This window comes from Esox lucius, chromosome 5, assembly GCF_011004845.1.
Source record: "Esox lucius isolate fEsoLuc1 chromosome 5, fEsoLuc1.pri, whole genome shotgun sequence".
In the NCBI taxonomy this organism is placed as follows: Eukaryota; Metazoa; Chordata; class Actinopteri; order Esociformes; family Esocidae; genus Esox; species Esox lucius.
The window spans coordinates 16,285,701-16,299,424 of record NC_047573.1 but is presented as its reverse complement, the minus strand read 5'-3'; the positions used below and the strand labels follow the sequence as shown (position 1 = coordinate 16,299,424).

Here is a 13,724-nt window from a genome sequence, read left to right as displayed (position 1 = left end):
AAACGTCCGTTTACCCAGACAGACCGGCTCCCCAGGACCTGCTCACACTGACTAATGGGTGGAGTCTTCTCCAGGGGTCTTCCTCTAAATATTTCTTGAGGTATCTTACACTAGGTATCGTCCTTGAGTTAATGTTTAACTTTTATGATTTTAAGGTGTTCAACACTCTCTTCCTTGTTACTTGTTTCCTAATATACATATTTCAAATGTTTATGTTTATTTAACAAACCCATTTCCCTATTTCAACAACATTTGAAAAATGCAGCATTCAACACTGAAAAGAAACCACCCACCTACCTCGAACTGTTTACAGTGTGATGTGATAGTGAAATAGGGTTATCAATGATTAGCTCATGTCGTCCTTTGTAAATGTATGATGAATCCATCTAACTCTTTAAGGGTGTATGTTGTTGTGAATCAAGTAAAACACAGAAAGCTTGAAGTTAAAGTTTGGGTGTGTTGATATGGCTAAATCATCAGCGCAGTACATTGACAGTAGTGCTACACGTTTCCCCTGGCTGCTGATCTGGTGTGTGTGTTTGGTCACCGCCCCTCGAGCTCCTGCGTTGTGTTTGTTGATCCATTAGACCACACAAAGATCCCATTAGTGTCAAATATTGTTGAGGAGACCCTCTTGCTGTGAGAGAACCACCCACATAAATCTGCCACTGAACCTAGAGCCCAGTAAGGGATCAAACCTCTACATTGTGACTGTGTGTTTGCGTGTAAAGATGTTTGTGTGGGTGTAGGTGAGTGAGTTTTCACGAATTCAATCTTACCTGTATATGCCGGAGCTTTTGTGTATATGTGCACTTTCTGCTTGCATGTGTGCTCATTTCCAATGCTAAAAAGTTAGTAAGTAAAATAGCTCTTCCTTGTCTTATCTTGATTGGTTGGGAGAAGGCCGGGTAGAGAAGGGGGGAGGCAGGCTGATGGGTGAGGATTCACAGACACTCTGTGTTGCGTACAGGTCATCAGAGAGGACAGACAACAGAACCCTGTTGAAGACAGTCTGAGAACAAGACATCTAAACGAACACCACCGAACGAGGAGTCGAAGACCAAATACACAGAAGACGATCAATAACCTTAAAAATACACATCAACTGCGTCAGAAATTCGAAGACAACTTCACGAAGGCATGTGAACTAGGACAGAGGACAGCTTTATCAACTGGTAAAACCAGTAGATATTGATGAAAATGTAACCTGATCACAACTGGAATAGGAGTGTGATGTTCAAAGCGTAGAAGAAATGCTCAGAACGAAACCACAACTACATGCCTTGGGTATCTTTTCCAAACACCGAGAACAACACCTGTAATGCCCAAAACATTAGTGCTCTAGGAAGGCTGTACTATTAGAATTTCTAACCGCGGCTGAAACACAGATCATAAACCGGAGAGAAGCGAGCTACTTCCCTCCCAGGCACCTATAGACCAACCAAATCATAAATGATCTTTCCCTGACAAACCAACAACGCATGAGGAGTCTACAGAGCGAGAGGAGTGGACACCACGTTTCCAAAAAAATCTCCTAAGAAGCCAAATCTAAATGTAAATGATTTTCAACTGAAAACCCAGCACCACGATCAGCCAACACTGTGAGTAAGCCAGCTTTACAAAGCACATAAAACCAAGTCTCAAATCCTCCTAGTAAAACCCAGTGGTGAATCTATTGGACCCTTTAGAAAACAGACTAGAGTACGTGTATTGGTTATATGTGGTTTGGTTGCTAAAAGCATATAGAAAGATGAGTGTGAAGAATGCATTGATGGCAGGTGGGTCAATGAGGCGCCATCCAGCTTGTATCTAAAAAAGAGAAAATGTCCACACCAATGGTCCAACCAGCCTGGCACAGAGGGAGGTGGGCACGGCGGAGCACTGCACTCTCTCCTCCACTTCTCCTGCTCCTCTCCAGTCTGCAGGTTAGATGTATACACTCACATACTGTATACACGCATACATGGTGGCTAATCTGAAATGTTTTTCCTAGAATATTAATCAGAATCCTGAATGGGTAGATATTTTATTTGTCCGTTGTTCCTAGTTTGTTTCTTCTGTAATCACTGAGGGCCAGTAAAAAGAAAACATTGGTTGAGCATTTATTTGAGCGTATGAATTATGCAGTGGTACTAATGCGTAAAGGACATGCTGTAAAATAGGGAGAAAGTAATATCCTGTAAAGAATTATATTAAACTAATGTGACAAATACTACAACCTGAAACTGAATTATGTTCATTTCAAGCGACATTTCAACTTTAGTTGAAAGTATAAATTGCCTGCTGCTGCTTGGAATGTTTAAACCATGCAATGACACAGTGTGATGATATGCTCTGAATTTGTGGAATGAAATCTGTTTTTTACCAGATCTGGAACTGGGATATGCAAGAACTTTGGAGTTGCTAAGCAACATGGCTATATGATAATGCACAGGCAATTATAAATAGGCAAAAATATATGGCCACTTTGAATTTGATGCCAGCAACACATTTAAATAAAAGCTGGGATGGGGCAACAAAAGACTGGAAAAGAGTAATGCAAAACAAAACCTGGTGAAACATCTCACTACAAATTAGGTTAATTGGCAACATGTCATTAACATGATTGGGTACTAAAAGAGCACCCCTGAGATGATAAGTCTTTCAGAGGTAAAGATGGGGAGGGGTTCACCAATCTGTGAAAGACTGCACAGGCAAATAGTGCAACAATTTAAGAATAACATATCTCTTTGAGAAAAAAGAGTTTGGGGATCACATCATCTATGGTACATAATCTTATTAAAAGATGCAGAGAATCCAGGGAAATCTCTGTACGCAAGGGACAAGACCGAAAACCAATATTGGATGGCCATGATCTACAGGCCCTCAGGAGGCACTGCATTAAAAACAGACACGATTCTGTAGTGGAAATCACTGTATGGACTCAGGAACACTTCTGAAAACCATTGTCTGTGAACACAGTACAGTTAAAACTCTACCAGGCAAATAAGAAACAATACAGAAACCAAATCCAGAAACGCCACCGCCCTCTCTGGGCCCGAGCTCATTTAAGACGGACTGAGGTGAAGTGGAAAACTGTCCTGTGGTCTGATGAATCAAAATGTTTAATTATTTTGGAAATCATGGACGCTGCGTCTTCCGGACTAAGAAGGATTGTTACTGTTATCCAACTTATCCAAATTGTTATCAGCGCTCAGTTCAAAAGCCAGCATCCGTGATGGTATGGAGGTGCATTAGAGCACATGGCACAGGTGACTTGCACATCTGTGAAGGCACCATTAAGGCTGAACAATATATACAGGTTTTGGAGCAACATATGCTGCCTCCAGACAACGTCTTATTTCAGCAAGACCATGCCAAACCATATTCTGCACGTATTACAACAGTATGGCTCCGTAGTCAAAGAGACCTGGTGCTTAACTGGCCGGCCTGCTGTCCAGATCTGTCCCCTACTGAAAACATTTGGTGCATATGAATCGAAAAATATGACAAAGGAGACCCCGAACTGTTGAGCCGCTGAAATCCTATATCAAGCAAGAATGGGAAAACATTTCACTTTCAAAACTATAGCATTTGATCTCCTCAGTTCCCAAACACTTACAGAGTATTGTTAAAAGAAGAAGTGATGCAACACAGTGGTAAACATGCCCCTGTCCCAACTTTTTAGAAACATGGTGCTGGCATCAAATTCTTGTACTGCATTTTTCTAAAAACAATATTTTTCTTTGTACTATTTTCGATTAAATATAGGGATTAATGATTAGCACAACATAGCATTCTGTGTCACAACTTCTTTGGAATCGGGGTTGTAAAAGTAACCCGAATTCTAAAATTGTCCAAGCCGTAAAATTACATTTTCCTAATATGGACCATACAGAAAACCTTGTGGAGATCAGTTTGTCAGGTTTTACCATCTTTGTAGTAAAAACTAACCTAACCAGTAACCCGAAATCTAACCCTTACCCTAACCTAAACCTCAGTAACGTAAACTTTATCCGTACATTTCATCTAACCGGACAATTACAGTGTTAGGCATGATTGCCTTCTCCTACTGTGCACAAAAGACATACAGTAGATCTGTGCTTCATCTAGATATGTTAGTGTCACTAAATACATTTTGAACTGATGAAAGACTGTAACAAAGTAGTGTATGTGCTTTCTGTGGATTGGATCATGTATTATTGGATGTTGAAGTTCTGTGATGAATTGACTGCTGTGGCCTTCTGGGACAAGTCTCCCTTATAAAAGATAACTCTGGGTCTAAATCGTTTTTTTCCTGCTTATATAGAGGTTATATAAAAAAAGGAATTAGGACGGAACTAAGATTTCAAAACAGGAACACATACTGTACACACACAGGCATACACACACTTCCCTGAGCATGGGCTCCTGTCCCTCTCTGATAGTGCTGTCCAGACAACATGATATAAGAAAAAGGAGTTCATCACAGATATCCTAGATTACATTCAAACAATGTGGCATTTAATGCAATTCTGTTTTGGCATTATAGCATTAATGCAATAAGATATTTAGTTAAGTTATGCAGGTGCATTAACCTCTGTTAGTGTATACAAGTGATGATTAGTGAGGTTAAGTTGTCTACTTAGATGCCTAATAAAAATGATAAGTTACATACTGTGCCTTGGCATGAATTGTACTCTAACACTGCCCTCTTGTGGACTCTCATTATATGTCATTCTCCTTGGTCCAATGCTGGCTGCAGTAAAATGGATAGTTTATCTTAAAGTATTTCCTCTGTTTTATGGTCTTGTCTGAAATGAAAGGTGGTGGGTTCTGTGCTCGAAGAGCTTGTCCTTAAACGGAATGAATACTCTGAGAACTGCACCAGGTTTTTGGCAGAAAACACATTCACTGGAACTGGTGAGCAGTTTTCTTATCTTTATTACTTACGATGACCAATCACATAATCATATCTGTTTTTGCTGTATTGGACTGCCAGTTTAAATGCATCTAATGTTGCATTTTTCTGCGACAAACAATTTGGAAACGAAATGATAAAATATACATGTAATTTAGATTAGGCATTCGGTTAGTGAGAAAAAAATATTGGTCTGTCTTTCTGAACATAGTGTTGCAGTTAAACAGTATGGAAATTCCTTTTGGCTCAGCAGTAGTACTTAATGTATTAAATCTCTCTTTGTCTTTTACTCATAATTTTTTTGTCCTTTAAGGAATCTATTGCAATGGAACATATGACCCAATTGTGTGTACTTTTAGGAATCTGTTATAATGGGACATTTGACCTGTTTTTGTGTCCTTTTAGGAATCTATTATAATGGGACATTTGACCTGTTTTTGTGACATTTTAAGATTCTATTGTAATGGGACATTTGACCTGTTTTTGTGACCTTTTAGGAATCTATTGTAATGGGACATTTGACACATTTGTGTGTTGGCCCCACTCAGCCCCAGGCAACGTGTCAGTGCCTTGTCCCTCCTACCTGCCCTGGATCACAAAGAGTGAGTCTGAAACTGAACTGAAACATTCTAAATGTATAATGTCATGTATTGTACATCCGCTACAAGGAACACAACATACTGTAGGATAATTTAGTAAAGTGGAAGCACAGTTTAATGTCCATTCCAACAACCATCTATTCATAACCAATCTGTTGTTTTCTTATCCTGCCCTAGATGATTCCAAGAGCGTATACAGAGAATGTCTGGCCAATGGGAGCTGGCGACGCCAAAATAATTTTACTGAAGTCTGGCGAGACGAAACAGAATGTGTTGACCCACATTATTTTAAAGCAGAGGTGAGGAAAAGGCTGTCTTATGTTAATTTCTCTTCTCCAGAAGAGAAAATGAATGACCTTGCATTTAAAGAAGGATTTTCAATAAATAAAATAATAAATAACCCCAGTGAAAAGCAAACAGCCCCACTGTGGATTTTCTGTCTGTCTTCTCTCATAAATAGAAAAGTGTGAAGTAAACACATAAATGCAATATAACATAGAAAATGGCCAACAAATAAAAAACAAATAAAAAATAAATAGTAAAATAGAAAATGTATAAGGCCGGGTGTTTTTGTAAAAATACTTTGTGACAACTGCTGATGTAAAGAAGGCTTTATAATTAATTTGATTGATTGATTGATATAGTATGAACTTCAAAATCATCTTTCACATTTCACATATTTATCTTTCACATTTCAAATGTTTTTCCGGTACATATATTTTTTCTGTTTATAGGAAGAGAAGGTGTTTCGTCAAGCAGCACTGAGGGTAATCTCCATCATCGGCTACTCTGTGTCCCTCTTCTCCCTCTTTCTGGCCACTCTGTTAATGGGTATACTCAGGTCAGTACCGAGGGGTCAGAGGTCAGGGAGTTAGACACATGTTGACCATAAGCATGATCATGTGCCTAACTCCCTGACTTCTGCTTCTGACTCATTGAACTATGTAGCGCCACTATGGCAAATAAATGATATCCTACTTAGTCATGGCACTGATTCAAACCGACTGGTCAGTGTTCAAAGTCAGTCATTTATTATAAAATATAAAAAGACATCAGGGTTGGCAAAATAACAGGATTAAAGATGATGTTGATCTCCAGAAACTACGTTATTACAACTACATTGGATTGCCTTTGTTCTGGGCATTAATCTTACATCATCACAACATCAATTTGCAACCTAAATAGTCCTCTTTGTGTCTTCCAGGAAGCTCCACTGTACGAGGAACTATATCCACATGAATCTGTTTGTGTCCTTCATGTTAAGAGCCATGGCTGTCTTCATGAAGGAGATTGTCTTATATGTTATGTATACCAAGCCACCCAGCGACGATCCAGGGTGGAACTCATATGCGTACTTCAACTCTGTGGTATTCATCTCCAGTACAGTTAGGAAAATCCAGAACAAAAGCATTGCTTTACAACCAAATGTTATTTTTGTCTTATGTTAATTTCTATAACGAGAGACTATGATATGGTATATGACTTATTTCAACAAGGACAATAAGGCACACTTAACTACTATATTTAATATAATGTCTTCTCTTCCCACAGATCGCAGTGTTGTGTAAAGCCTCCCGGGTTTCCATGGAGTATTTTGTAGTGTGTAACTACTTCTGGCTATTGGTTGAAGCAATCTTCCTTCACACCTTACTCTTCACAGCCGTGGTCACCAACAAACGTTTGCTCAAAAGATACATGCTCGTTGGCTGGGGTAAGTTTCTAATGTTTTATTAAATGAATGCTGATTGGCCCATATGTCCAACTAAAGATAGAAACAATATATTTTTTAAAACAAACACATTCGTAACACTTGCTAGACATGTCAGCTCCGGGACTAGAACTACTGACCCTTTGTTTGATGCCCCAATGCTCTTGACCACTAGAGTACTAGGCTACAGGGACACTCTGCCACCCTGCACAGCACTAACTCACCACAAATGGTCATTCTGGATAAGTTTGTCTGCTAAATTAAAAACAATGTAGATGTAACTACGAAGCTCTGAAATATTTGTTCTTCCCAAAGGTACTCCCTTGGTGTTTGTGGTGCCATGGACAGTTACCAAAGTTTTCTATGAAAATAAAGGGTAAGACAAAGTGAAGTTAAAATATTTGACTAATATCCTCATGGCCACTCAATAACATTAGACAAATTCATCACATGTATAAGATCAAAGAGTTTGCTGCTTAGTTTGCATACAGCTTTCGCAGTATGTTTTGGGTCATTATCCATCTGTAAAGTGAAGCGCCGTCCAATCATCTTCTCTGAATTTGGCTGAATCTGAGCAGACAATATATCCCTAAACACTTCAGAATTAATCCGGCTGCTTCTGTCTTCTGTCAAATCATCAATAAACACTAGTGACCCAGTGCCATTGGAAGCCATGCATGCCCATGCCATCACACTTTGCTTGGCTGGATGTTGTGTTTTTCTTTACCATGGAAAGGATCCTACGATCATCCACTACTGTTATCTTCCATGGACGTCCAGGCCTTTTTGTGTTGCAGAGCTCACCAGTGCCTTATTTTTTTTCTCAGAATGTACTAAAATGTTGATGTTCCTGCTACCTTTCTGATGGATAATTTTATTTTGCTTAAGGATGACCTGTTTCACATGCATTGAGAGTACCTTTGACCACATGTTGTGTGTTTACAGAAACAGCTTCCAAATATGAATGTCACTCCTGGAATCAACTTCAGACCTTTTACCTGCTTAATTGATGAAGAAATAATGAATGAATAGCCCACACAATATCCTGTCCATGAAACAGCTTTTGAGTCAATTGTCCATTACTTTTGGTCACTTGAAAAAGAGGGGGCTACATATTAAAGAGCTGTAATTCCTAAACCCTTTGGATATTAATTTAACTGTAACTTGAATATATTTAGGTAAACAGCCAAAATAACAAAACATATCAGTGTCCAATTATTTCTATATTTAGATTTTATATATCCTACCAATCCTATCTAACTATTTATATCCTACATAACAATTTATATTCTACATAACTATTTATATCCTACATAAGTATTTATATCTTACATAACTATTTATATGCTACCTAACTATTTATATGCTACCTAACAATGCATATCCTACATAACTATTTATATCCTACATAACTATTTATCCTACCTGACTGTAGCCATTTTGGATATTCTCCAGGTGATCCAGAGAAACTTCAAGTAGGGAGTTGTGTCAGGTTTACATCTGTGGTATAAGCTGATGCTATAAGGTTAAATTGTGTTTGAATCGTTCTTGTCATAAGGTGCTGGGACCATAGGAATACATGGATCTGGTGGATAATAAGAGGACCCATCTCTTTATCTGTCTTGGTGAGTAGCAACCTACGAAATCCTATTGCCTAGAGCAAACTACGGTAACACTTTATTTTGAGAGTCCCAAACGTGTGCGTGTATATGCTCTACAGATTGTCTACAGACTATCTGTAACATTTTAACTATCCACTAACTCTAACCCTTATCTATATACTAACCCTCATCTTAATTCTATCCCTAAACCTGTCCCTGAACCTTATTCTAAACCTAACCCTAACCTGAGCAGACATTTGTTCATCAACCAATAGTTTGTTTAAAGTTTGTTGATAGTATTACAATCTATAGAACATCTACAAATGGAAATTAGGACTCTCAAAATAATGTGTAACCCAAACTACGAACAACTACTACTAACACAGGACTAAATATGCATGTACGTAGGTCTATCAAACCATATGACTCTCGTGTATGTCAGAGTGAGTGCACAGAATGACACAGTGCTCTCGTGAACATTCCAGTAATTTCTCGCTGGTTTCACACTGTTCTGGGTATTTCTGTAAGACTGGAAGTTCAAGCCATGTGACCTAGATGTCAGCCAGAGATGTGCTTGTCATGCTCTCATAAACCTCTCTTACAGATTAGAATGGTCACATGCTTTGACCCAATTGGATGGGTCTGTTCCTATTGATCACATTCTAACCCGCTAGTCTAAAAACATGAACATCTCTTACCGCTTCACAGAAAAATACTATTGTTTGATTTATGTTGCCAGGTGATTTTCTGCATATTCGTCAAAATACTAATGCTGCTACTCTCAAAGTTAAAAGCAGACCAAGAGAGATTCACAGACTACAGATACAGGTACTGTTATCAACTAAATTACTCTGGGCCTGGTTTCCCTGAAGCGTTTTAAGGCTAATTTCATCAATAGAACCTTCATTAGAGTATTATTAATTCTCTGAGCTGTTTCCAGTGGCCATTGTTTCTGAAGTTGCATTTTACTTTTGTAAATGTACAATTGCCTCAGTAAAGTCTGCCTCACACCACTTATAGAACAGTTAAGTGTCATTAGATGCTTTTCCTCCTTTTCCTCCATCATACAGAAAATTCTCAATCAAGCCATTGGAATCAAGCCATGCTTGCGAACATTAAAAGTTTCAAGTTAGGATGGCTGATCCATAAAATCTGCATCAACCAATCAATGTCCACTGTTTTGTTTCACAATAGCTTTCACATTTGAATGGGCGTTATGTACAAATGTTGCATTGCAATGAAAAGAAACTGTCCATAATATTGTATATCTGCAGTTTCACCAGAAATAATGTTGGGGGCATAGAGAAGTGCATCCTAAAATGATGAATTTCTATTAATCAACCAAAGGCACAATGTATCTCCTAATTATCTCTCCTCAAAGGAGCAATGGCAGACATGGGCAAGTAAAATCTTTCAGTAATTTCCTTGTTGCTAAAATGCTACACAGTTCACGCTACTGTTTTTCTTTGTGTAAAATATCAAAATAATCTAGCTTTAACAGCTTTTGTAAGCTAGTTGAAGTAAAGTGAGTGGTGGAGAGTTTTAATGAGTTGCTGCTATAACTCAGCTTATGTCCACAAGATGGGATCAAATTCAGGGCATCCCCTTTAACATAATCAAAAGTAAGCCTGAAGCTACATCTCCCACAAATTGATCTTGACAGAAATAAAAAAGACAGTAGATGGAGGTTTACTGTAATATTGAATCAACCCAGGAATTGTGGAGGCGTTAAGATGGAGTGTCGCCCTGATAACATCCAACATGCTGTGAAGGGTGCCCATTGCCCTATTCAGAAAGACCCAAGCAATACTGATTACTTCTGTGGGTAAATCCTGTATCCACCAATATAATGGGAATAAAGCCATAGTCAAAGTGTTGTATAGAGCTGTTTTAAAGCAGACTTGGACACACCCAGAGGTAGCTGACTTTTTTATGCTGGGAAACGTTTACCACAAACATTTAACACAAAACTGTGCAACTAAAGGTCACAAAACTCGCCATCACTTATACTCCACAGACTACAGTTTCAAAATGTATACAAAATTCTAAGGTTGCCCAAGAACGCAAAGGCATTGTGCTTGAATGTCTGTTGCCCCGTAGTACTCAAAGAAAAGGTCCCTAAAATGGTGACCTCCGCAACCAAAGCAATTGACTACCAGATGCAATGATTGCTTTAACTGTACTTTAGCCAGCACAATTGAAAGGAGACTGCGGTCTGTTAAATGTGTAATTGACACCATCTCAAAAAAGTATGTAGGGGATGAGCAAAAAAACTCAGGGCTAGGTCCTTGGTCATTGAAGGTCCCATTAGAGTTGTTCGTATCAATGTGTATTCTGTATATTCCTAACTATTATATTTTAATTCCTTTGATCTACATTTCTATAAAATAGCCCTTGTGTAAGCATTTTATTGTTAATCTGTTATTAATTAATGTCATAAGACTTTATCATCATCAGTACAGCTGGGTGCAGCTGGTATCAATTGAAAGACAACTAGCTTCAGGCCCCTTTCTAGTATTGCTTTGTTATGCTAGCTAAATACTTTCATGAATGAATTGGTTTGAAACTGTAAAGTATTAATGTTTTGTTTACATTGACTACAGTGTTCTGTGCTCTGCCATGATGAAAGTGACAAACCACTCATTCTGTGATTGTGCAAAAAATGACAATAAATACCGGAAACACCTATAAAGAATGCTCCAATATATGTGTTGTTTTTCAGACCTCCCTAATACCCCAAAGAACTTCCTGCAAGCATAGTAATCCATATATCAGTGATTTTTAGGTTTTGAATTACTCTTACAAAACGATAGACGACATCCTTACTTGGTATATATTGAAGATTAAACACAAGTATGCATTTTGAAAAAAACAACAGCATTTAATAGAATAGGCCAATTTGGCTAGCGTGGGGATCATATTAAAAGATGATGATGCCTCCTTGACTAGCAGTATAATGGAATTCAGCATTTACAAAGCACAATTTAATTTCATGCGACAATTTCGGTGGCATTGGTTGCTGCAGATTTTAGGACAATCAGCCATACTAACATTCAACTTTTTATGGAACGTAAGTAGGTCTAGATCAATTTTAGGTCTAGATCAAGTCTTTGTATGAAAGGAGAGAAGGCTACTGTCTGCGTTGTATTGCCTTGATGTGTAACAACATGCGCACAATGACGGCCTTTGTATGTACAAAACAATGTTGAAATACTCAGAAACCTAAAATCCAAAGTTTTTTGGAAACCGGGCCCATGTTTGTTCGGCACTTCTTACGTTATAACCCAAGATATTTCTGAATGTCATCATTTAATTGCATTTCTCTGGTAGCTTGGCGAAGGCTACGCTAGTCCTGATTCCTCTACTGGGAATTCATGAGGTGGTTTTCACTTTCCTGGTAGATGAGTGTATGGAAGGAAGCAGCCGCTATGCCAGAAACTTCATCAACCTCACCCTCAGCTCTTTCCAGGTAAAAGCTGAAGACAAAATTGTGGCCTTTCATTAGCTCAGGCTGATTCCAGTTAGAACTACATTTAGATAAAGAAATCAATTTGAATAGATTGCATAGGACAATGGGTCAGTGTATTAACCCCAATGTGTCTTATCATGAATACAATCATTGTATCATATCTCTCTCAGGGATTCATGGTTTCTGTATTGTACTGCTTCACCAATGGAGAGGTAACTATACACAAACTAGCTGTTTAACATTAAACAAATGTTAATATTTTTTTAATGTGTAAATAATGAAGTAAAACATAAAATCTGAAAACATATATCGGTACTTTTCCAGGTCCAGGTAGAGCTAAAGAAGCGCTGGCAGCTCTTTCAGTTCAGCAACCACTTCCAGGTCACACCCTGCATCGACTTCAAGGGCGTTCCCCTGAAACACTTGTGGAAGTGCTCCAGAGGCCGACGCCCCCACAGCTCTCAGCACAGCGTGTCAGATGAGGAGGGGGTTGGGCCTCCTACACACACACACATGCTGCAGGTGGTCTTGCAGCGGGAAGGAGGAGGAGAGGGAGACGGAGGAGAGCTAGCAGGGTGGAGGGAGAGAGGGAGAGATATGGGAGGTGTGGAGTTCCATACCAGGAAAAGCCTATCAAGTAGCGATGGAGACATGACTCTGGGAGAGACCATGGAGGAAATACTGGAGGAGAGCGAGTTCTGACCTCCCACCTTGTGGAGCCTCCTTCGTCTCCTCTGACTGTTATGAAGATAGAACGCCTTGTTTCTGAACAGATGGGAGTCATTCCTATACAATAAGTGAATGGGTCATATCTGGCGTACAACAACTAGATTGTTGTTGTTGGTGTAGTATCTTTGTTGTTGTACAAGACTCTTCATATGGTATCGCTGTGTATCACTGAGTATAAGTATAGGCCAGTAATGTTACACTTAACATTATAAATATAATTTTAATGTAGAATGAAGGGACATGGATAAACCAGACCAGATGGAGAAAACACATTACAGTAGTAACAACATACAGTGAACATGGAAAGTGCAGACTCAGCTTTAATGTTAAGTATTTTGTTAGGTTAACAGAATGTACAATAAAGTAATCTTGTTTACAAACTGTTCATATATTATTTGCATGCAATTATACTCCCCATTACATAGATCAAAAACAGTAGTTAAGAACAATGTTAATGACAGTTTTGTCTGAAATATTGATAGCTTACATACTTGAGTTGTACAGTGTGAAGGATATGTGTTGCAGTCATTCCCATGACGTGGGTATTACACATTGCCCTCCAGAATGATTAGATCCCTCGGTAAAGATTGTTAAAAAATGCTATGAAATGTAATTGTTGTTTATCAACTTGATCCAACACTTACAATATCAGAGAAATCTAACCTTAATTTTAAATTGTTCCAATCTTTTTTTTTTTAATAAACAGATACAAAAAATTGAATGTTTTGCAAAAAATTGG

The 13,724-nt window shown here is 38.5% G+C and overlaps 1 protein-coding gene across 1 annotated transcript; it reads left to right on the top strand.

The window, feature by feature from the left end:
* The first annotated feature begins 974 nt into the window (after positions 1 to 974).
* Positions 975 to 13,665, top strand: LOC105023006 (glucagon-like peptide 2 receptor). Its single transcript, XM_010891850.3, has 14 exons — positions 975 to 1,601; positions 1,779 to 1,925; positions 4,785 to 4,881; positions 5,377 to 5,481; positions 5,656 to 5,777; positions 6,213 to 6,319; positions 6,683 to 6,845; positions 7,030 to 7,189; positions 7,502 to 7,562; positions 8,745 to 8,811; positions 9,527 to 9,615; positions 12,118 to 12,256; positions 12,427 to 12,468; positions 12,581 to 13,665. The coding sequence occupies exons 2-14, from the start codon at positions 1,824 to 1,826 to the stop codon at positions 12,956 to 12,958; spliced, it is 1,632 nt and encodes a 543-aa protein (XP_010890152.1). The 5' UTR covers positions 975 to 1,601; positions 1,779 to 1,823; the 3' UTR covers positions 12,959 to 13,665.
* Positions 13,666 to 13,724: the final 59 nt, after the last annotated feature.